The sequence below is a fragment of the Phoca vitulina genome, unplaced genomic scaffold (assembly GCF_004348235.1).
Source record: "Phoca vitulina isolate PV1807 unplaced genomic scaffold, GSC_HSeal_1.0 scaffold73, whole genome shotgun sequence".
Taxonomy (NCBI): Eukaryota; Metazoa; Chordata; class Mammalia; order Carnivora; family Phocidae; genus Phoca; species Phoca vitulina.
In genome coordinates this window covers 299,339-325,229 of record NW_022589776.1, presented here as the reverse complement: position 1 = coordinate 325,229, position 25,891 = coordinate 299,339, and the positions used below count along the sequence as shown (strand labels likewise).

Sequence of the window (25,891 nt, the reverse complement as noted above, 5' to 3'; positions counted from 1 at the left end):
CTGAGGTTTAAAGGACAGAAGTATGTGAGCAGCAGGAAAATAATTTCATTTTCATATAGCTAAATATAAAAATCTGTAAAACTATCATTAGAAAGTATAAGCAAAATAAAATATAAATGCTGCAAAAATTGAAAAATTTGTCTAGATCAAAATTATAACTTTTTGTGTTATACAGTGAGGTTAAGGTCAAGTGACAAACAAGCAGAAAATACTTGCACCATATATAATACACAATATCCAGACTATTAAAAAAAATCCTAAAGCCAGTAAGAAAATAATGTAACAGTCCCTTCAAAATGGGCAGAGACACAATCAGACATTTCATAGAAGGGATACAAACGTCTCTTAAATATTCCATTTACTTATTTTTTTAAAGATTTTTAATTTTTTAATTTTTTTTAAGATTTTTATTTATTTATTTATTTGACAGAGGGAGAGTACAAGCAGAGGAAGAAGAAGGCTCCCCGCTGAGCAAGGAGCCCGATGCGGGATTCGATCCCAGGACCCTGGGATCATCTACCTGAGCCGAAGGCAGTGGCTTCATTGACTGAGCCACCCAGGTGCCCGAGATTTTTTATTTTTAAGTAATGTCTACACCCAACGTGGTGCTCAAACTCACAGCCCCAAGAGCAAGAGTCACACACTCTCCCAAATGAGTCAGCCAGGCACCCCGTCTCTTAAATATTTTAAAGGCTGTAAAACTTGTAATAAGTGAAATGTAAACCAAAGTAATATATTATTGTTTTCATCAAATTATCCAAAATTATATAAAATATAATTATCCGGTGCTGGAAATTCAGGTTCTCACATATAGAGTAGGGTCTATAAACTGGTTCAGCTGTTTTAGGAAAAACTGGAAAAAAATAATCCTATCCTCAGGGGGATCATTAAATTAACAATGGGACATCTACACTGTGCAATATACAATAACACTATAATCGCTTCTCAGCCTTTTGGCTAAGATCAAGTGTACAATACCACTATATACCAGTAAGAGAAGTTTAGTTGTCTTCTCTCTGTGTATTTACATGGAAAAATCTCTAAGACATATCATTAAGTGGATAAAGTAAGTTCAAATATATTTGCTAAGCATCTACTATACAGCAGGTTCTAAGTGTTACAGATCCAACAATGAACAAAAGAGACAAAAGTCCTTGCCTTTGTGGAGCTTTATAACTATAGTGTAAAATACGTACGATATTTGTGAACATTTTTTTTTAAATCACAAACTGTGTGTGTGTGTGTGTTTGGGTGTGTATATGTGTATGTATATGTACTCTAAAATGATAAGAGAGGTTATATCTATGGAGGTGAGTGGGATGGGGTGAGAATCAAGGGTATATCTACTTGATCAGCATTAATTTTTTCACAGTGAAAATGTGTTCATATCTTTCTTGTGTAACAAATGAAAATTATGGCCTCAAAATCATATACTACATTGAAACTTTGTGCTAAATTAGCTGTAGGGGCACCTGGGTAGCTTAGTCGGTTAAGCGTCCAACTCTTGATTTCAGCTCAGGTCATGATCCTGGGGTCCTGAGATCGAACCTCATGTTGGGCTCCACGCTCAGCAGGGAGTCGGCTTGAGATTCTCTCTCTCTCTCTCTCCCTTTGCCCCGCCCCTGCACATGCTCTTTCTCTCAAATAAATAAATAAATCTTAAATAAATTAGCTATATAGTGCACATAAGGGAAGGCTTGAACAACAACAACAAAAAACACTTGAGGAGCAATTTCTGCCTTTTTATTTTTTTCCAATTTTTTAAAAATTTTATTATGTTATGTTAGTCACCATACATTACATCATTAGTTTTTGATGTAGTGTTCCATGATTCATTGTTTGCGTATAACACCCAGTGCTCCATGCAGAACGTGCCCTCTTTAATACCCATCACCAGGCTGACCCATCCTCCCACCCCCCTCCCCTCTAGAACCCTCAGTTTGTTTCTCAGAGTCCATAGCCTCTCCTGGTTCGTCTCCCCGTCTGATTTCCCCCCCTTCATTTTTCCCTTCTTACTATCTTCTTTTTTTTTAACATATAATGTATTATTTGTTTCAGAGGTACAGGTCTTGCCATTTGCAATGATGTGGATGGAACTGGAGGGTATTATGCTCAGCGAAATAAGTCAATCAGAGAAAGACATGTATCAGAATTTCTGCCTTTTTAGAGTAATAGCTCTATCCTGACAAACTACTTAAGAAGTCTCATGGCCGGGGTGCCTGGGTGGCTCAATCGGTTAAGCGTCTGCCTTCGGCTCAGGTCACAATTTCAGGGTCCTGGGATGGAGCCCCACATCAGGCTCCCTGCTCAGTGGGGAGCCTGCTTTTCCCTCTTCCCCCCTGCTTGTGCTCACTTGCTCTCTTGCTCTCTCTCTCAAATAAATAAATATTTTTTAAAAAAATTTTTTTAAAGAAGTCTCTGTGGCCAAGAGACCAGATGATGAGCTAACTGGTGAGGAATGGGAATGTGAGCAACCTTACTGCAATGAAGCCTCAGTAGATGGGGGTGAGCCAAGCACTGGTACTCCCCAGGCCTGGAATCAGGAGCAATAAGGGATGGACAGTGGGAGGGCAGGGCAGCCAGTGCGGGGCTATCACAAGCTTGGCTGAGGAAGAAAACCAGCAACTTCTGGTGCTGGCTGAAGTAGCAACCATTGTAGAACCCCTCTACCACTCAGGTGCCTATGTAGGAAAAGAAAAGTAGAAACTTCTCTGAGATGTGGAATGGAGATCAAAGGAGTGGAAATGAAAACGGTGAGAGCTACTCATTCAGATCCCAATGTCCATAAACATTGTAAACAGTCATAAACAGGAAGACACTAAGATGTCATTTATCTGTTAATTCAGGGGAACATTCAGATCCAAAATTAAAGTGGCTAATAAAATAATAGTCAGAGAAAACAAAATGTTTAAATGTTATAAAAACTCCAGAGAATTCAAATCAACCAGGCATTTAACTTACTGGGAATCGAACACATCATGCTTTGTTAAAAAATAAAAGGGGGGGGGCGGGGGTAGAGGACAAAAGAGACAGAGGGAGGAAAAAAGGGGACGCAGGGAAGGAAGGGGTGGGAGAGAGGAAGGAGGAGAAGCACTTAGTTTGCTCAGGTGCCCTTTTCCTTGGAGAAACAAGACCAAGCCTCTACAGCCCCAAGAAAAGACCACAGCTGAAACGCGGGGCTAGATTCTGCCCACTGAACGCATTTTTCAAGGTAATTTTGAGTAGATAGGTTTTTCTCCTCACCGATTTTAAGCCCTATACTTCAATTAAGATGTAACTTGACTGTAAAAATAGAGTAAGGACATCTGTGTATTTTCTGGAAAAAATTATGAGGCATACATCAAATGCTATTCCAAATAAAAGTCTAGATTTTAAAAGATGCAGAACAAATTAGCAGATAATACATTTCACTAAGTGTGGCTTTCACAGATTCCATTCTCTATTTTATTAAAATAAAAATTATTGTATTTTATAAGCTATTGATTGGCCCCTCTGGAAGTATTTCCATTGAATTGAAGGAAAAGAGGAAACACATTCTAACAGCTATTACAGTTTTTCATTGTTAATCAGTGCTATGAAGGGAACATTAGTATTCCCCCAAAATACATATACTGTAACTGTAACCTCTGATGGGATGGTATTAGGAGGTGGGGCCTTTAGGAGGTAATTAGGGTTAGATGAGGTCATGAGGGTGGAGCCCCCAGGATGGTATTAATACCCTTATAAAAAGAGGAGGAGAGGGGCACCTGGCTGACTCAGTTGGTAGAGCATGTGACTCAATTTCAGGGCCATGAGTTCAAGCCCAACGTTGGGCATGGAGCCTACTTTAAAAAAAAAAAAAAAAAAAAAGAGGAGGAGACACAGGATCTATCCATCTCCCTTCGTGTACCAAGGAAGGGCATGTGAGAACATAACCAGGAAGAGGGCCCTCACCAAGAACTCGACCACAATGGCACTTTGGCCTCAGAATTCTAGCCTCCAGAACTGTGAAAAATAAATGTTTGCTGTTTAAGTCACCCAGTCTATGGCATTTTGTTACAGCAGCCCAAAGAGACTACCACAATCAGATTAATTTATACAAACCTAAGTTCACTCTATTCGGGATCAATCAGCTTTAGTTGAAGAACAAATTTAAGGAATAAATAAAACTAACGGTGAATAGATTTAAGTGATGTGACTTGCTATAATTGAGACTGAGATTCTTGATGCAATTTACAACCTGTTAGAAGCAGTGGTTAAACACTACAATGAAGAGAACAAAGACTAGAATCAAATTGCCTGGATTTGAATCCTGATGTGTAATTTAGAAACTGTAAGACTGAACACATTACTTGGCCTCTCCCTGCCTCACCTTCCTTATCTGTAAAACGGAGATTAAAACGGAGATAATCAGAGTACCTACCTCCTGGGGTTGTTGGGAGGAGTTAATGAGTTAATGCCTGAAATACCTAAAACCAAACCTGAAACACTGTAACTAATCCATGTTAACTACCATGATTTCTACAGAACTGATAGGAGTGGACAGTCATTCATCCCTTTACTTTTTTTAGTAAATACAACTTTCGGGCTTGGTAGGTTTTGAAAATGCAAATTCCCAAATCCTAAGATGGATTTATAGCTCCACGCCATATTTGTCTGTCTTTCTGTCTGTTGGTTTCCCTCTGCCCTCCCCTTCCCCCCACTCCTGCCCTCTCTGGAGGGGTGGGGTAAGACTGGGGAGAAGATTAGCTGAGGCAGAACATGAACTGAGGAAAAGGGAGTTTGTGTATTATCACTTAAAAGTGTTCAATGTTTCCTTTTTTTCCCCTCATGATGAATCTTTGTATGCCTCAAACTTTTGAGAAAAATAAATTCTCAAGAAGCAATCCTAAAAAAAAAAAAAAACCCAATTAATCAAAATGATATTCTAATGGCACCATGCAGAGGGATAGAATAGCACTGTTTTATCTCAATAATACAAAGTTACTATGTTCTCAAAACAGAATAATAAAGAAAATAGCTTTTAAAGCTCCAATGGCCCAATTTATAAATTCTTAGTTTAATAAACTATTAAAGTGCATCAGCATCCTGTATAGCTGAATCCCAGGTAAAGTCTTATTATAATAAGCCATAAAAAGAAAGAAAGAAAGAAAGAAAAAAAGAAAGAAAGAAAGAAAGAAAGAAAGAAAGAAAGAAAGAAAGAAGAAAAAGAAAAGAAAATCTGCAAGTGCCCAAAGTGCAGTGAGTTGAATACTGTCTCCCATAATTTGCATCCATCTGGAACCTCAGAATGTGACTTTATTTGGAAATAGGGTCTTTGCAGATGTAATTAGTTAAGGTGGGGTCATACTGAATTAGAGTGGGCTCCAGATCCAATGACTGGTGTCCCTAGAAGAGGAGGGGGGACAGAAACAGACACAGGGGGTTAGGAGCCATGAGAAGGTGGAAGCGCAGAAGAGTCAGGCTGCCACAAGCCAAGGAGTGCCAGGAGCCGCTAGCAGCCAGGAAGAGGCAAGAAAGATTCTCTAGAACCTTCACGGGGTACATGACCCTAAAGACACTTTGATTTCAGACCTCAAGCCTTCCAGAACTGTGAGAGAATACATTTCTCTTGTTTTCAGTCACTCAGTTTGTGGTACTTTGTTACAGCAGCCCTAGAAAACTAATGCACCAAAGAAAATGGCAGTCTCAGAATTAGTTTATAAACTTAAAAATTTAAATATCAGACTAAGTGGCAACAAACAACACTGTGTTCTTCTGACAGGAAAGAAACACAGCTTGTAACAACAGATCTCATTTTACACATATGATACATGCTAAAACAGCTGTGATATATGCATGTACTGACATAACAAGTTATATTCCCACTGACTTGAACTGCTCAATTTTAGAAATGCTTCCTAAAATGCAATCTACTGTATCTAATAAAATTATATTTACATTTCTTTGCTGATAAGGGGCATCTATGTAATGTATAATAAATACAGATAAGCATCATATATTGTTAAAGGTATATATTCTATCTTGCCACAAATCTTTGATAATTTTTATTGAGTTTTTTCTTCTAAAAAAAACAACAAAGCACTAAAACGCCAGTATAACATTGACAGTTTTCATTAAAACTGGCCACCTTGAAAATCAATAGAGCAAAAATTCCATTCTTCCTACAAATAATGTTTTTTAATGTACTTTCAATTAAAAGAACTTGATAAAGAAGTGCTAACTGGTTCTAAAAATTTATAATATCTATTTAAAAATACATTAAACTGCTTATTAGAATATTGGGGTGGCAGGTATTTTTCTTCTTCTATACTCAGAAAGCTGTCCTCAAAAATTAATCCATGAACCATTATGGATATGCAGAATTCATTGTTGCTTTGTAGCAATCTTCCCACTTCCAAGGGAGGAGAAGGCTCAATTAGAAAATAAAAGCAATTATTTTACTATCTTTCTTGAACACTAACAGAGTAATACAAATATACAACAACAACAATAATAATAACAAGCACTTTATACAGAGCTTACTATCAGCCAGGCCCTGTTGTAGGTACCTAACCTGTATTATCTCATTTAATACTTACAAAAAGTTCATGAAGCAGTTACTATTTTTATCACCTTACTTAGAAACCTGAGAAACAGGAAGTTATATAATTTGCTCCTGGCCACACGGTGGCTTCAGAGTTCCAGCTCTGAAGAACCACTGCACTATACTACCTCTCAACTGAATATGCCAATAGAAATGGTTTTTGGTTTTTGGTTTTTGTTTTTTTTTGTTTTTTGGGTTTTTTTTTTTTTTTTTAAAGAAAGAGGAAGATGAAGGGGGAGAGAAAGAGGATGAACTGGAAAAAAATCATTAATCAGTAAATGAACCATAGGGTTTTAATAATGCGGTTATATTCCTTTAAGAAGACAATATACCTAAGAATCCTATTATCCAAATTAAATTGTGGTTAAGACAAACAATGCTCAACGAAGTACCTGTAGCCATCACCTCTGATACACATCCTCCAGTGTCTGTTCTTTCTTCTTCCAACAACAGCTCTGATTATTGTCAGAGGAGCCCAGCCCATCCCCACATCTTAGCCCATGTGATCTGGCCTAAGCCAATCAGAACACTTCATTCTCTGGCCACAGTAATTGCCTCAGGAATGAGCTGAGATCCAAGCTTGTTCAATCAGAGTGAACCTCGGGAGTTTTTCTGAAACCTCTGGGAGGAAGATTCATTTATTTCTGTTGAATTCAAAGTAGGAAATCCCCTAGGGGCTGATAGCTGTCATATCGCAGTCCTGTGGGGCCCAAGAGCAGAGCAAACAGTAAAGAAGCAGAAGCAAAAAACGGGAAAGGTTCATCCAGTTCACTCTGACACTGTTTGAACCATAGCTTAAATAGTACTTAACTTTATTTCCAAAATATTCAAACATGTAAACTAATTAATTCACTTTTTTCCAAGGTCGTGTAAGTTAAGCTTTTCTGAAATTTACACCTGGAAGAATCCTGATCTAGATATTAATACCGGGAAGTCAGGTGAGGGTGGGAGCTGAGTGGCGACCCTGAAAGGTAGAATTAGCCGAACAGAGTGAGGAGGAGAGAGGGCTGGGCTGTAGGTTCTGCTGTAGCCTAGGAAGTTGGCAATCTTTCTTAACCAGTTATAAATTAGCTGAGCAAACTCTCACCTCTTTCAACATTGGTCTCAAACCATGTACTTACAGAGGTTGAATAGCCAGGGGACTTGGTAGGCATATTTCAGGATGTTGGGATGTGTTGACAACTCTTTGAGATCTGGAGGGGGTCCTACAGAAAAGAGACTAGCTTTCAAGAAGTAGGGAGGGACAAAACCCTGTTCTGATAAGAAAGGTCTTTTCTGGGCGCCTGGGTGGCTCAGTTGGTTAAGCGACTGCCTTCGGCTCAGGTCATGATCCTGGAGTTCCTGGATCGAGTCCCGCATCGGGCTCCCTGCTCGGCAGGGAGCCTGCTTCTCCCTCTGACCCTCCCCCATCACATGTGCTCTCTCTCTCTCATTCTCTCTGTCTCAAATAAATAAATAAATAAAATCTTTAAAAAAAAAAAAAAAAAAGAAAGGTCTTTTCTGCTTGCAGCCAACAATTCAAGAAGTTTGGGAATCCAGTTATCTGGAGACCTGTAAATTTGGGAAAGCTAAATTTCAGACTCCAATCTAAAGTTAGTGGTAGAAGGCACATTGGTGGAAAACAAACCAGACAAGCAGCCCAGGACTGGGAGGTATCGTGATATTCAGGCTCCTGCAAGCACCTGCTCTTCTCCCTGCCTAAAGAAAAATTCTTCCTAATTATACAATTCTTCCTAAGTACTTCCTAATTGGATGCAGTCTGGGCCAATGAGTTCAGTTGTGTCTTCCTGCCCTAGATTCTTATAACTAAAGGAATGGATTATCAGCCATGTAATCCTCCTGGCTTCAAAATATGCTAGACCTTGAATCCAGGAAATTTCATCCTCATTTCTCTTCAGCTGCCCACACCTTCTGAGGACAATGTTCTACCAATATCTGTAGTTATCATTTGTCATTTCCCTCCCCTGGTGTCTGTTCCTTCTAATAAACTCTCTGACCTTCAGGTGGCATTCTCTTGCCCACCTTGAGATACAAAATCCCACTCACTGACTTCAACCTCCAACCCTACCACCTTTTCCCCTTCATCTTGGTATGTTAAGTCCTCTCTTATCTGAGGTTTCACTTTCTGTGGTTTTGGTTACCCACTGTCAACTACAGCCCAGAAGCAGATGATCCTCCTTCTGACTTATCATCACAAGGTCAGTAGTAGCCCAATGCCACGCCAGAGTGCCTATGTTGTTCACCTCACTTCTTCTCATCACATAGGCATTTTATCATCCCACGTCAGCATGAGAAGGATGACTACAGGATAAGATATTCTGAGAGAGAGAGACCACATCCACACAACTTTTATTACAGTATGTTGCTATAATTGTTCTAATTTATTATTAGTTATTGTTGTTAATCTCTTGCTGTGCCTAATTTATAAATTAAACTTTATCACAGGTATGTATGTATAGAAAAAAACATATGTAGGGTTTGGTACTACCCACAATTTCAGGCTGGGGGTCTTGAAATGTATCTCCCACAGATAAAAGGGGAACTACTGTACACTTTTTCTCCAATTTCATTAAACTCCCCAGTGCTCTGTCTTGCTCATTTCCACTCAGTTTTCAGTCAACCCCATCTTTTTTCGTTTCTTTATCTGGGCACAAGTTCAGATTATATTTTTCTGTTTCCCCTGCAGTTAGGTGAGGCCAAATGACTGAGTTCTGGTCAATCAATGGAATGGGAATGCAAAACGTGTGACACTTCCAGGTTGGTCCTTAAAAACTTCCCTCACTCAGGCTTCTTTCTCTTTCCCATCTGCTGGAAGAATAAAGAGGGTTCTAAAGTCCATGACTGACCATGTAAAGCAGAGAAGTCCCCCATCCCTGCCACCAGCATCTCAATGACCTTCACTGGAATGACCTTCATTGAACTAAATTGTTATTATACTAAGCTACTGAAATTCTGGGGTTGTTTGTTACTTGGTTGACCCGTCCTGACTAATGTCCTGACTAATACATCAGTCATGAGATTATACAATTCTTTATTTCAACCTCTCTTTTCAAAACTTTAACTCTTTTATTCTCTTGATTTTATTTGCTGCTTCCTTGGAAAAAAACCCAGCTCAGGATATCAATTCCATTGTCTGGTTTCTCAGCTTTATGCTACCTTTTAACTGTAAGGTACAAGAGTAATGCTACCTTCTAGCTGTAGAATAGAAGAGCAATTCACAAGACCAAAAGGACTGGTACAGCCTCAGGTGATCCCCAGTACTGCACAGAATCTTCTATCACTCCACCTATTTTGACAACTTCCCCAGTGTTTCTTGAACTCTAGGAAACATCTATTACTAATTGGCCATTCCCTCCTTGAAATGATTTCTTCCCTTGGCTCTCATTGTACTACTCCCCAAGTTCTCCTACCTCTCTTTCACTTCATAGACTCCTTTTCAGTTCCTCATTCTACCACAACTCTTATTTCTCCATTATCCTTTAAATCCCATATTTTCTTCCATACTTTTATCCATTGGAGGCAATTTCATCTACTCCCTTGACTTCAACTACCATGCATACATTGACAGCTGTAAAACATATCTCCAGTCTAGACAAGTCTTGAACCTCAACCCTACTGAGGTCTCAATAGGCACAAAAAATGTAATGAAACTGAAATCACCACCTTCTCCCATCTCCCCTGAAATCTGCTTCTCCTTCCCCTGCATTCCCTTTGTCAGTGGATCCTCTTAGCCATAGCCTGGAAAGAGAACTCCCTCCTCCCAACTCCACAACTGTTTATAACTCTTCCCACCCTCTAAATGTATTTTGGATCTGTCCCTTCTACATACTTGTTGCTACCAACATTTGTATTTTACCTGAATTATTCAAAAACATCTTCACCCAATTTCCACATCTCTAGTTTTACTCCTCCAAATCATCCCATGTGACTGATACACAGATCTTTCCACCATGCAAGTCAGATGATATCCCTTCCCTATTGGGAATCCTTCAATGGCTCCCTACTACCTTTGGAATAAATAGTTCTCTGTCTCTTCTCAACTCTAGACACTTCTATACAACATCCATCTGGACATTTTTACTCCTGTCTCCCACGGTGCCTCATATGCAACATATCTACCCTTCCTAACTCTGAATCCAAATCTGAGTTTCTCACTATATTTCTTTCTCCATGAAGAGCACCACTATCTCACCTGTGCCTAAATCATATATCTAAACAGCATTGCTGACAATGCCCGGCCCTCTCCCCAACATCCAGTTCATCACAAATCCTCCTGAAAGTATCAGCTTCTCCTCAAATCCAGCACAAACATCTGAGCCCAGATCACCATAATCTCTTGTCTTCAATAGCCTCCTAACTCGTCTCCTTTTTCTAACCTTGCCCTCCCTTCAAAACCTTTCACATATAGGCAGAATGATCCCGCTAAAATGTTATGATTGTGCTTACAATGATACTCCATGGCTTTCCGCATCACAAAAAAAAAAAAAAAATAGCTTTAATGGAGCTTAGGTCCTGGTGAAGGAAGATGAAAAAATAAATAAACAACATAAGAAGATAATAGATAATGTCAAGACACTAGGGAGGGAAGGTGATTTTAGATCTGATGGCCAGGGCCAATCTATTCCAGAAGTGACACTTCAGGGAGACCTGAAGGATTAGAAGGAGCTAGCCTTGAAAAAGGAGGCAGACATCAATTTGCTTACTTACCATCATCCCCACTGGGCTGTGAGGTCCCCGAGGACAGAACCCATGATTTATTTATCATTCTGTTCTAAACATCTACCACAGTTTTTCATACTCTTAGGTTTTGAATACATATTTGATGCATGAAGGGATGAATGAAGGTTACCTTTAAATTACTGGGCAGTGCAACTTTCAACTAATTGTGTGCTCACATTTTTTTGTACAAATGTTGACATCCACTTGTGGAACTTTCAAGCTGACAAATTTCTAGGCAGCCAAAAATGAATGGGATTGTCTTTAAAGAGTTTTGCTTTCTTTAATTCCTTCTAAAATATTTCAGAGCACACTCCGTACAGCAGAATTTCTTACAACCAGGAGCCCTGAGGGAATAGCAGAATGGATGAACCACCTGTGGGATAGCACAGGGTATTTCAGCCCCACCAACCATAAAAGCCAGCATCAGTTAACAGACTGGGCTCCAAGGGCCCCCAGCTTTGAGATTCTTAATAGGCAAAAACTTTTTATACAAATTCAAATCAACCTCAGGCATTCAGATTCATAAAGAAAATGATTTCAAGTAATTATAGTTCATTTCTGCTAAGCAGCAAAAAAAATTAAAAAAAGATTCTCTAAAATATACTGTATTGCATGTAATTACTGATTTGATCTTGGAATATAAGATATTCAGGTTCATAACCCCTTACTTGCAAAGTAAAAGTTTTTTTTTTTTTAAACAAACAAGTAGGGGCACCTGGGTGGCTCAATCAGTTAAGTGCCAACTCTTGATTTCGGCTCAGGTCATGATCTCTGGGTCGCCCCTCCCCCACCTCTCTCTCTCCCTCTAAAAAATTTAAAACTAAATAAATAAAACAAATAAAACAAAAATTTAGCAGCAAAATCTAACCCGACATGAAAATGTTTATCTCTCATTTAATCTACTTAGTGAGACTGTTCATTTGTTTTACCGCAGAAACATGAAGTGTTTAATTAAAGGGTGCTGCCTCTGACTCCATAGGAATATTAAGTAATATAATATGATATATGCAATATACTTTTTTTCTAAAATCCAAAAAGTTCTGATATTAAAGGCACACCTGGCCCCAAGGGTTTGGAGTAGGGATCTGTGCTCTATTATGAGACTCACCCAATTCTATTATCTTGACTTTTAAGACTTCCATAATGTGTGGGCTTTGAAGTACTCCGGGGAAGTAAAGTCACGGAAACACCATTAGCATTATTTTAGCATTTGGAAGCAATATATAATTGAAAACTGTTCTGAATTTCCTTTCCATCTGATTTAAAATATGCACTTATGCCACTATACTATTGCTTTTCCAATAAGTATAAACTTCTATGAGCTACAGCTTCTGATCATGAGGAAAGTTTTATAGATAAATCCGTTATACATCAAGCCTTAATCTGGGCATTGCAATCTTCACAATAATTTGCCATAGCTTCTAATTTTCCCAAATGTTTCATTGTTCTCATTTTATAACTTTTGTAATTTTCTTATATTTTATATTTTTTCTCCCAAAAGTTTCAAGAACAGCACCTGCCTGCTGAGAGCAAGGTAAACACTATTTGCGAGGCACACATCCAGTACCCAGCTGCAAACCTCATTATGAAATTATTTCTGATTTTTACAATCATCCTACGGATATATTTTCATCCTTCTCATCACATAACTGAGCAAACTCAGGTTCCATTTGTCCCAAGCCACATGGCTACTAAATGACAGAGCAGAATTTGAACCCAGGAATGTCTAGTTCCAAAGATTGTTTCTTCCAAAACATCATGAAGCAAATAATTGGCCCATGCTCCAATCTCATTCTCAACTTGAGCACAATTGGAAGAAAGACTTTAAAGCTGCTTCATTTGTGGTAGAAATTAGAGTGTAATGTTTTTTGGGTTTTTTTTAATGCCTATGCCAGTAATTTGACAGTATCTTTATACTTCCATAAAGTGAAGATATAGTATCTGGTTTTAAAAGATTCAACTTTAAAGCCATGTAAGATAACAATTGATGTAATCTGGATTTTATTTTTTTTAAATAAATACAAATAATTGTAATTGAGTAGGCTTATCAACAAATACATCAAAATCAGATGTTTAATATTCACCCACCTTTTAGAAGCACGAACTACATTTATTGGAAATATTATCATACAAGTTGTAGAGCAAGGCTTACACCTTGTAACAACATAGCATAAAGGGACAGAGATGGAGATCATTAATGATTTTAATTATTTTAAGGCCCATTAAAATTAGAGAAATATCAAAGCACCCACAGTGTTAAGGGTTTATTATTACAGCATTTTAGAGTTTACTAGTTCATACCTTTCAATCACAGCAAGTTATCAGCAGTGAAGGGATGAACCCTCTTAAGAGGATTTTTATTTCAATGATACAGTGTTACGGACAAGACAACCTAAGTTTAAAAAAATTAGTAGCAAGCGCTAGTTGAGTTAATCAGTTAAAGACAAACTGTGCCCTTGGGAAGCTAAATGAAAAAGCAACAGTAAAGCTTACAGAACTTAGCTCGTACAATTTGCCTTGAAGGCGGAAGATTGGTTCCCTGAAATAGCAAAGAATTATATGCTTTAGTTCAGAAAAAAGTTTTTAAAATAAAGTCTGTTATTACCTCTTCTCCTTTCAAAACAATGGAAAAATTTCTAGAGCAGAGGTTTCAATTTGTTCAATAATTGTACCTCTGAATTTAAAAAAAAAACTATAAAATCATCATTGTTTTGACTTGAAGAGAAATAACAATGCAAATATTCATTATCACATAAAACATAAAAGAAACAGCAAACTGTCAGAGTTAATGCAATCTCTGCAGAGCGCTATTAGTCAGAGACAGCCGGTCAGCCCAAAACACAAAAACTCAAAGATCAGATCTTCTTAGGAATTAACATCTTCGTTAACCAACAGGAATTTGGTGTGGCAGAGAGTAAATCCAACAACTGCCTTCTTTATGAGCTGTCCCTTCACTGTTACCAAGCTGTGCAAATGTGTGAACTAGTCAGCAGCACCAAAAGCTCATGCAACTACTCACCATATTTTAACCTTGAACTGACTCACAGATTCCATGTTAAATCAAATTTAGGGGTAACATAAGCAAGCGAAGTAGGACACAAGGAGTCAATTTTGAAAAGCAGAGCAAATAGCAGAAAAGTTATTTAAAATAAATCAATAAAGTTAAATGCATAAAATAGCAAAAAAAAAAAAAAATGCAACGCACTCCAAAAATCTTACAAGCAAAAACAAAACAAAACAAAAAGCTGCATTTTCAGCAAAATTTGCACATGATTAATTTGCATTAAAAAATAATCAATCAAGCGACTGAGTTCAAATTCTTTGGGGCATGCATGCAACTGATTATTTTTAAAATGCCTACCTGATTTCCAACTGTGTTTTTCTTGTGAACCTGACTGCTCCTCTGCTGAGCACTGAGAAAAGCAAAGGAGACCACCACTGAAGAAACGCATAATACTTTTTTTTGGAACAAGTAACACATTTTAAATATATACAGGCTTTCAAATGTATCAACAACTGAGGCAGAGCAAATTCCAAAAATCCAGGCCAGTTTAATTCTGGAAGCAAAACCAACTCAGGGGAATTAGTACCAATTAACCATCCCAAACCAAAAACATAACATCACGGTGTAGAAAGCTGTATTGCTACATTAATCACATGAGTCTGTGCAAGTATTTGTGATGTCCTGATAGATATACAGAATAGTTGCACTGAAAATTAACAGTTAACATTTACTGAGTATATGTTCTAAGAAGTATTTTACAGGCATTGGTGATTTTGATTTATATTTTTATTTTAACTCCATGAGGTAGTTACTATTATTCCTCTCATTTTACAGGCAGATAGAATGAGTCACAGAGAAGCAAAGTGGCTTTCTCAAAGCTACTCAGCTAGTAAGTGGTGGTACCAAGTAGTCTGATTCCAGATCCCAAACTCTTTGTGATATTACCCAATCTCATTGTTTTGAATTCTACTACATTCTGACAACTCCTAGAATGATCTCCAGCTTGGACCCATTTCCCCAATTCCAGACTCAAATGTTTTTGACAACTCACCCTCTCCACTTGGAAGTCTAATGGGCATCTCAAACTTAATATGCCAAAACTGAACTTGTGATGTCCTCCCTAAAACCTGCTCCACCACAGTTTTCCCCTCTTCAATTAGTGGCAATTCCATATTTCCAAGTGCTTAAGCCAAAATCCTTGATTCCTCCCTCTCTCTCACAGACTCCATATCCAGCCATGAGCAAATGCTATTGACTTTAAGATGTATTTAAAACTCGGGGCACCTGGGTGGTTCAGTCAGTTAAGTGTCCGACTCTTGGTTTCGGCTCAGGTCATGATCTCAGGGTGGTGAGATCAAGCCCCACACCCGGCTCCATGCTCAGGGAGGAGTTTGCTGGAGATTCTCTCTCTCTCTCCCCCCTCTCTACCACTCTGCCCCCTCCCCCGCTCATGCACACATTCTGTCTCTCTCTCTCTCATAAATAAATCTTTAAAATAAAATGTATTTAAAATTCAACATCTTGGGTTGCCTGGCTGGCTCAGTCGGTGGAGCATGGAACTCTTGATCTCAGGACTGTAGGTTCAAGCTGCATGTTGGGTGTAGAAATTATTTAAAGATAAAATCTTTTTTAAAAAATACATTAATTTAATCAAATAAAATCCAACATCTTTTTACCACCCCCCATGGCTACCACATTTGTCCCAGCCATGGTTATCTCTTATTTGTATTGTTATCACTTACTCTGGTCTCTGCTTCCACACTTGTCCCCCTAATATCAATTCTCAACACAGAGGCCAAAGTGATCCTTTTAAAAGGGGATCCTTGCCATACTTCTGCTCAAAACGCTCTATACTACTATGCAATACCATTCTGTTCAGGATAAAAGTCCTTACAATGGTCCACAGGCCATACTCAACTGACCCCCAACCTCTGCCTCTTTGAATCATCTACTCTCCCCACCTTGTTCACTGGAGAGGTCCAGCCACAATGACTCCTTTCTTTTTTTCGAACCTACCAAGCACAATCCCACCTCAAAGCCTTTATGCTGCTACCTGTTCCCTCTGCCTAGAATACTCACACACCATACAGCTGCATGGCTCTTGACATCACCTTCTTCAAGTCTTTGTTTAAATTTATCTTTTCAGTGAGACCTACCATGATGACCCTATTCAAAATTACATCCCTCCCCTTCTCCAGCACTCTCATCCTCTTTATACCATTCTATTTTCCTCTATGGCACTTTATACCTTCAAACATACTATATAGTTTACTGATTTTTGTGTATATCTATTTTCTGTCTTCTTCCATTAGAACATAAGCTCCTTGTGAGCAGAGGTTTTTGTCTGTTCCATGTCCCCAGTGCCTAGAAACTGCTCGGCACATAGTTGGCTTCAATGAGTATCTGTTGAATGAAAAGTCCAATGAGATTGATATCATTATAACACGAGCACAGAGGGATTAAGAGTCAGATTTGACCTCAACAATTTAACTCTTGAGTCCAGATATTTATGTGCTATGTTACTCTATCTCTCAAAAGAATGAAGGCTTTCTTTCAGTGAATTCATGAGTAAACACCTATTGATACAAGAAAATAAAAGTCACTGTGGCAATTCTGAAAAGCAATCCTGAACCCCCTCACTAGTTGTTTAAGAGTTTATAGAAGCGGGACACCTGGGTGGCTCAGTTGTTAAGTATCTGCCTTCAGCTCAGGTCATGATCCCAGGGTTCTGGGATCGAGCCCCGCATCGGGCTCCCTGCTCAGCGGGAAGCCTGCTTCTCCTTCTCCCACTCCCCCTGCTTGTGTTCCCTCTCTCGCTGTGTCTCTCTCTGTCAAATAAAATCTTAAAAAAATAAATAAATAAAAATAAATTTAAAAAAAGTTTATAGAAGCTGTTTTAGAAATTGATGAAATAGTCTAAAATAGAGAAAACGTAGATTAAAGTCATCAATCAACCATTTAAAGTGATGGGATCTTGTGGTTCAGTAGCACATCACAAATCACACATTTAGAACAGCTGTTCAAATTAGCAATCTTTTATAATCTACTGTGATGTATTTAACTTGCTTCTCTTCATTCAATCTCAGGAAGAAACAAATACTACATTCAAATGAGGTTGGGGAAGGCGTGAGTGGTAAAAGGGCACACAGTATTTGATTACTAAAGATATTTTGTGTATTTTTTTTTGTTTTTCCATTTGCTAATTTCAGGGTTTGAGCTTCTTCTTTCCTCATTGTTTTTTGTTATTTTTCTAGTTTTTAGTTAAATGCTTGCTACCCTAATCACTATGAAATTCATCTCTCTCCAACCATTTCTCTACATAATCCAAATCTACTTTATTAAGGTTTTTGTGGTGAGGTTGTAAATGAGATAAATTTTGCGTCAGGCTATGGTCAGAGGTCTGATGCACCCACACTGCCCTCTGGCTGCCCACCATGCCCTGAACCATGGAGTGTGTCTAAAGTGTTTCTCTTCTGGGGCTTCAGATCTTGCCCATCCTTTCTTTCTCCAGGCCTGCAGGTTCCCCCTCTTCAGGGAAGAACTGGGACCAGCTACAATTGTACTATGATCATGCCACCTTCATGGCTATGGTCATCCTTTCCAAACCATAATTTTATTAGGGTTTTCCTCAGGGGAAATGTTTTAAAATAAAGCATTTACTAGTAGTGATAATTTTAAACTATGATAGATCCACAGGTGTTTAAAGCAGGCAAACTATTGGGGACCCTTGAATTATGTGTATAACCCTTAAAATCACATAAGAGAAAAATAGCAGAACATAAAGTGAAAGAGATTGTTGATGACTCCCTGTGCTACCTTAAGCAAAGAACATGGCCCATACAGACCTCAGTGCCTTATCTATAAAGTGTGAATGAGTGTGTGTGTGTGTCTGTGTGTGTGTGTGTGTCTGTGTGTGTAGACAGAGAGACAGAGACAAGGGGTGGGGAACTACCCTAGCTGTTTCTTAGGTTCCTCTTAGATCCAAGATTCCTTGAGAGGCAAAGTTATTCCCAGAAGCTTATGACCTATACTACATAAAGAGACTTTCCACTGACAGAATCCTTATCTACTAAATAATCATATTTAGGATCTACCATATTCTAAGAACATGCAGGAGGAAAAAGATTTATTTTGTAATCCCATATCAAGTATTAGTGTTAAAACAAACACTATGGGGTGCCTGGATGGCACAGTCAGTTGAATGTCTGACTCTTGGTTTCGGCTCAGGTCATGGTCTCAGGGTTGTGAAATCAAGCCCTGTGCTGGGCTCTGTGCTTAGCACAGAGTCTGCTTCAGATTCTCTCTCTCCCCCTCCCTCTGCCCTTCCGCTCATGTACTCTCTCTCTCAAATAAATAATAAATCTTTTTAAAAAACCCAAATACTAAAGTGCTCAACATCGCTCAGCATCAGGGAAATCCAAGTCAAAACCTCAATGATACCACCTCACACCAGTCAGAATGGCTAAAATTAACAAGTCAGGAAAGGACAGATATTGGTGGGGAGGCGGAGAAAGGGAACCCTCCTACACTGTTGGTGGGAATGCAAGCTGGTGCAACCACTCTGGAAAACAGTATGGAGGTTCCTCAAAAAGTTGAAAATAGAGCTACCATACAACCCAGCAATTGCACTACTGGGTATTTACCCCAAAGATACAAATGTAGGGATCCGAAGGGGTACATGCACCCCGATGTTTATAGCAGCAATGTCCACAATAGCCAAACTGTGGAAAGAGCCAAGATGTCCATCGACAGATGAATGGATAAAGAAGATGTGGTATATATATACAATGGAATATTATGCAGCCATCAAAAGGAATGAAATCTTGCCATTTGCAACGACGTGGATGGAACTGGAGGGTATTATGCTGAGTGAAATAAATCAGTCAGAGAAAGACATGTATTATATGATCTCACTGATATGAGGAATTCTTAATCTCAGGAAACAAACTGAGGGTTGCTGGAGTGGTGGGAGGTGGGAGGGATGGGGTGGCCAGGTGATAGACATTGGGGAGGGTATGTGCTACAGTGAGCACTGTGAATTGTGTAAGACTGTTGAATCACAGACCTGTACCTCTGAAACAAATAATACATTATATGTTTAAAAAAAAGAAGAAGATAGCAGGAAGGGAAAAATGAAGGGGGAGAAATCGGAGGGGGAGACGAACCATGAGAGACTATGGACTCTGAGAAACAAACTGAGGGTTCTAGAGGGGAGGGGCGTGGGGGGATGGGTTAGCCTGGTGATGGGTATTAAAGAGGGCACGTACTGAATGGAGCACTGGGTCTTATAGGCAAACAATGTATCATGGAACACTACACCAAAAACTAATGATGTAATGTATGGTGATTAACATAACATAATATAAAAAAAAAGACATAAACTCAAATGGTAAATTAGAGCATGTGGGGGAAAAAAAAAAACCCAAATACTAAACTAACTTTACTTTTGACTGAAAGAATAACCTTTTCATAGCAACTGGCCCCATAAAGACAAGGATACTTATTAAAGATGTATTTAGATACTTGAAGTTACTATATAAGCAACATAATAAAAAAATAAACTTCTAGTTAGAAAACATTCTTTATCATAATTCTTATATATGCAATGATGATTGAACTAAAAGTATTTTAAAATATTTATTTAAAAATGGGAGGACTTCTAGGAAGATAACAGAGTAGGAGGATCCTAAGCTGACTTGGTCCAACGAACATACCTAGATAACAGCAACATCAGTGCAACCAAAGCAGAAAATGACCCAAAGACTGACAGGACAGACTTTCCACAGTTAATCATACAGAGGAGGTCACATCAAAAAAGGTCAGAGGCACAAAGGCGGTGGGGAACCAAACTCCTGGTGAGACCAACCACAAATGGAAGGGACACCACAAGAGTGGAGAAGACCTCATACCAGGCACCCCAGGCACAGGGGACCTGCACTAGGAATACAAGTCCCCATAACATTTGGCTTTGAAAACTTGAGCTTAACTTCATGAGATTTTTACAGTGGGGCTTAACTCTGGTACTTTAAAAATCAGCAGGCTCAACTCTGGGAGATGTGGAGAGGGACAAGAAACTAAGTCCCTGCCCTTAATGAAACAGTACAGCAAATAAAACCACCTAGATACAGAAGCAACAGTTTGAAAAGCACATGGAATATATGGGAAGGAGATTTATTTACCAATTTCAGAACGAATGCTGGAGGGGCAAAAATCATTAGGAGAATTCTCCAAGAACAAAAGAGCTGGCAAGTGCCATTTCTTCCCATGCACCCATCCCCATCCCAAGCCTAGACAGCCAGATACCTGCGGGAAGCAGCTTCAATAACCTCTACCTATCTTGTTGACACTGTGTTCCCCACCCCCACATTCTGTGGATTCACCCCATCCAACCTGCCCCACTCTGCAGAAGTCCCCTCAAAGTGGCTCTTATTGTATCTCATCCTGCAAGCAGCCCCAACAGGGACTGACACCACTCCAAAGTGACTCCTGCCCTGATGAAAGGGGAAAATAACCACACATACCAATCCTATTGCATCCCCAGCAGCCAGGCCTTATAACTGGCAATGCAGAGAGAGTCCCCTGCTGATCAGTGTATCTGCAGTCCCAGCAGACAGTATGGGGGCAGGTATCTTGGTCTAAATGCCAGCCCCACCCACCAACAAAAACCTCCCAGGAGGCAGCACAGGGAGAGAGCCCTGCAGTTTGGGGTCACTTTGCAGTCCTGACAAATAGGCTGAGGGCAGACATCTAGTCTGACTGCCCCATTACCCAACTACAAGCCCACAGGGGCCCCTGACTGGCCCCTTAACAGCAAAGGGACTAAATCTTGCCCAAAACAGGTAAAGTGAGCCATTACAGTTGACTGGACTGAAGGCAAAGAAAGCTTAGCCACAACAATAGGGTACATGAAACCCATACAGGAGACACCCCTGAACTGCCTGGTTCTGGTGAACAGAGGACCTTGTGCTACAGGACACCACAGGACCTCTTCCTCATAAAACCACTACTTTCAAGATCCAGGAGACGTAACTGCTTTTCCTAATACATAGAAACAAACACAGTTAGACAAAATGAGGAGACAGAGGAATATGTCACAAATTAAAGAATAGGACAAAACCACAGCAACAGAGCTAAATGAAACAAAGACAAGAATATGTCTGATTAAAAAAAAATCAAAGTAATGGTCATAAAGATACTTAATGGACTTGAGAAAAGGATGGAGGATCTCAGTGAGACCTTCAACAAAAAGATAGAAAATATAAAAAAGAACCAATCAGAGATGAAGAACTCAATAAATGAAATTAAAAATACACTATAGGAATCTAGTAATAGTAGATTTGAGGAGGCAGAAGAATGGATCAACAAGCTGGAAGACAGAGTACTGGAAAGAAACGAAGCTGAACAGCAAAAAGAAAAAAAAATTAATAAAAAAATGAGATAGGTTAAGGGAACTCAGCAACATCATCAAGTATAATAACATTTGCATTATAGGGATTCCAGAAGGAGAAGAAAAGGGGGCAGAAATTTTATTTGAGGAAATAATAGCTGAAAACTTCCCTAATCTGTGGAAGGAAACAGGTATCTGATTCCAGAAGGCACAGAGAGCGCCCAATAAAATCAACCCAAGAAGGCCCACACCAAGACACAATAATAATTAAAATGGCAAAAGTAGTGATAAAGAGAAGTTTAAAAGCAGCAAGAGAAAAGAAAACAGTTACATAGAAGGGAAACCCCATAAGGCTATGAGCTGATTTTTCAGCAGAAACTTTGCAGGCCAGAAGAGAGTGGAATGGTATATTCAATGTGCTGAAAGGAAAAAACCTGCAACCAAACAGACTTTACTCAGCAAGGCTATTATTCAGAATAGAAGGAGAGATAATTTCCCAGACAACAAAGGTTAAAGGAGTTCTTCACAATTAAACCAGCCTTACAAGAAACATTAAAGGGAATCCTTTGAGCAGAAAGAAAAGGCCATACTCAGGTGTAAGAAAATTGTGAAAGGAAAAAATTTCACAGTTAAATACAAACATAATAAAAGTATTAGATTAATCACTTATAAAACCAGTATGGAGGTTAAAGCACAAAGGCAGTAAAATCAGTTATATCTATAAATATCAGTCAAGAGATTCACAAAATAAGAGGATGTAAAGTATGACATCATATACATGAAACATGGGAGGGGGAAGAAAAATTTAGTGCTTTTGGAATGGGTTCAAACTTAAGTGACCATTAACTTAATATAGACTGCTATATGCATAAAATGGTATATATGAGCCTAAGGGTAACCACAAATTAAAAACCTGTAATAGATATGCAAAAAATAAGAAGAAAGCAATCCAAGCATACACTAAAGAGAGACATAAAACCATAAGGGAAGAGAGCAAGAGAAGTAAGGAACAGGGAAGAACTACAAAAACAACCATAAAACAAGTAACAAAATGGCAATAAGTGCATACCAATCAATAATTACTTTGGATGTAAATGGACTAAATGCTCCAATCAAAAGACCTCGAGTGACTGATGGATAAAAAAAAAAAGCAACACCCATCTATGGGCTACCTACAAGAAACTCACTTCAGACCTAAAGATACATGCAAATTGAAAGTGAAGGGATGGAATAAGCATTTACCATGCAAATGGAGGCAAAAAGAAAGCTGGGGTAGCAATATTTTTATCAGACAATATAGACTTTAAAACAAAGACTGCAACAAGAGACAAAGAAGGACACTATATAATGATAAAGGCAATAATCCAACCAGAGTATATAACAGTTGTAAATATTTGTAGGCCCAACATAGGAACAACTAAATACATAAAGCAACCATTAACAGACATAAAGGAAGAAACTGACAGTAATACAACAATAGTAGTGAACTTTAACACCCCACTAACATCAATGGATAGATCAGCCAGGCAGAATATCTACAAGGAAATAGTATCTTTGAGTGACACATTAAACCAAATGGATCTAACAGATAAATTTGAACATTCTATCCAAAAACAGTGGAATACATAATCTTTTCAAGTGTACATGAAACATTCTCCAGAATACATCACAATTAGGCCACAAAACAAGGTTTTTATTCAACAAATTCAAAAAGATTGAAATCGTATCATGGATCTTTTCTGACCACAATGGTATAAAACTAGAAGCCATTCACAAGAAAAAAAAAGTAGAAAGAACACAAATACATGGAGGCTAAATAACATGCTACTAAACAATGACTGTGTCAACCAAGAAATTCAAAGAGGAAATAAAAAATACATGGGGAGAAATGAAAATGAAAACACATGGTCCAAAATCTTTGAGATGCAGCATAAGCTGTTCAGAGACGGATGATTATAGCAATACAGGCCTACCTCAAAAAGCAAGAAAAATCTCAAATAAGCAACCTAACCTTACACCTAAAGGAGCTAGAAAAAGGAAAACAGAGCCCAAAGCCAGTAGAAGGAAGAAAATAAAAATTAGAGCAGAAACAAATGAAATAGAGACTAAAAAAAATAAAAACCAATAAAACAGATTAATGAAACCAGAAGCTGGTTCTTAGAAAAAATCAACAAAACTCTTTATCTTTAGCCAGACTCATCAAGAAAAAGAGAGAGGTCTCAAATAAATAAAATCTGAAATAAAGGAGGAGAAATAACAACCCACACCATAGAAATAGAAAGGATTATAAGAGAATATTATGAAAAATTATATGCCAACAAATCAGACAACCTACAAGAAATTCCTAGAAACATATAACCTTCCAAAGCTGAATCAGGAAAAAACAAAATTAGAACAGACCCATTACCAGCAGTGAAATTGAATCAGTAAAAAAAAAAAACAAAAAACCTCCAAACAAAAGTCCAAGACCAGATGACTTCATATGTGAATTCTACCAAACATTTAAAGTAGAGTTAACACCTATTCTTCTTGAAATATTCCAAATAATAGAAGAGGAAGGAAAGCATCCAAATTCATTCTGAGGCCAGCATTACCCTGATACTAAAACCAGATAAAGATACCACAAAAAAGGAAAACCACAGGCCAATATCTTTGATGAACACAGATGCAGAAATCCTCAACAACACCAAAAAATAAAAAAGAAAGAAAGAAAGAAATCCTCAACAAAATCTTAGCAAAACAAATCTAACAAAACATTAAGAGATCATTCATCATGATCAAGTGGGATTTATTCCAGGGATGCAAGAGTGGTTCAATATTCGCAAATTAATCACATTGACAAGAGAAAAGAGACAAACCATATAATCACCTCACTAGATGCATAAAAAGCATTTGACAAACTACATCATCCATTCATGGTAAAAACTCAACAAAGTAGGTTTAGAAGGAACATACCCCAACATAATAAAGGCCTTATATGAAAAACACATAGCTAACATCATAATCAGTGGTGAAAAAACAAGAGCTTTTCCTCTAAGAACAGGAACAAAATCAAGATGTCCACTCTCACCACTTTTGTTCAACATAGTACTGAAAGTTCTAGCCACGAAAATCAAACAAGAAAAGGAAGTAAAAGGCATCCAGATTGGTAAGGAAGAAGTAAAACTGTCACTATTTGCAGATGACATGATACTTTATATAAAAAACCTGAAAGAATCCACCAAAAAACTACTAGAACTAATACATCAATAGTCTCAGGATACAAAATTAATATGTGGAAATCTGATGCATTTCTATATGCTAATAATGAAATAGCAAAAAGAGAAATTAAGAAAACAAGCCCATTTATAATTGCTCCAAAAAGAATAAAATACCAGGGCACCTAGGTAGCTCAGTCGGTCAAGCTTCTGACTCTTGATCTCAGCTCAAGTCGTGATCTCAGGGTGATGGGATGGAGCCTTGCATCAGGCTAGCATGGAGACTGCCTAAGATTCTTTCTCTCCTTCTGCTCCTCCCACCCCCCTCAAAAAATAAAAAATGAAATTAAATACCTAAGAATAAACTTAACCAAGGTGATGCTCATGGATTAGAAGAACCAATACTGTTAAAATGTCCATAGCACCCAAAGCAATCTTTCATGCAATCTCTATCAAAATACCAACAGCATTTTTCACAGAACTAGAAAAAATGACGCTAACATTTGTATGAAATCATAAAGACCCCAAATAGCCAAAGCAATCTTCAGAAAGAAAAACAAAGCTGGAGACATCACAATCCTGGGTTTTAAGATATACTACAAAGCTGTAATAATCAAAACAGTATGGTACAGGCACAAAAACAGACACATAGATCAATGGAACAGAAAAGAGAGCCCAGAAATAAACCCATGCTTTTATGGTCAATTAATCTACAACAAAGGAGACAAGAATGTACAATGGGAAAAAGATAGTCTCTTCAACAAATGGCTTTGGGAAAACTGGAGTGCTACATATAAAAGAATGAAACTGTACCACTTTCTTACATCATACACAAAAATAAACTCAAAATGGTTTAAAGACCTAAATGTGAGACCTGAAACCATAAAATTCCTAGAAAAAAAAACATAGGCAGTAATTTCTTTGATATTACAAAATTAAACTATTGGGACTATGCACAGCAAAGGAAACCAACAACAAAATGAAAAGAAAAACTACTGAATGGGAGGAGATATTGCAAA

General features: G+C 38.2%; 1 protein-coding gene across 8 annotated transcripts in view; it reads right to left on the bottom strand.

Annotated features, from left to right (window-relative positions):
• DNM3 (dynamin 3) overlaps window positions 1-25,891 on the bottom strand; it is a 543,403-nt gene that overhangs the window by 285,054 nt on the left and 232,458 nt on the right. For 5 of the 8 annotated variants that reach the window (XM_032393370.1, XM_032393365.1, XM_032393366.1 and 2 more), the window contains exons 13-14: window positions 14,646-14,697; window positions 13,794-13,823 (exon numbers count right to left, since the gene is read on the bottom strand). In XM_032393370.1, coding sequence (XP_032249261.1) covers window positions 13,794-13,823; window positions 14,646-14,697 — 82 coding nt within the window. The remainder of the gene's footprint in view (window positions 1-13,793; window positions 13,824-14,645; window positions 14,698-25,891) is intronic. The other 3 variants (XM_032393367.1, XM_032393371.1, XM_032393373.1) reach the window with 1 other exon arrangement.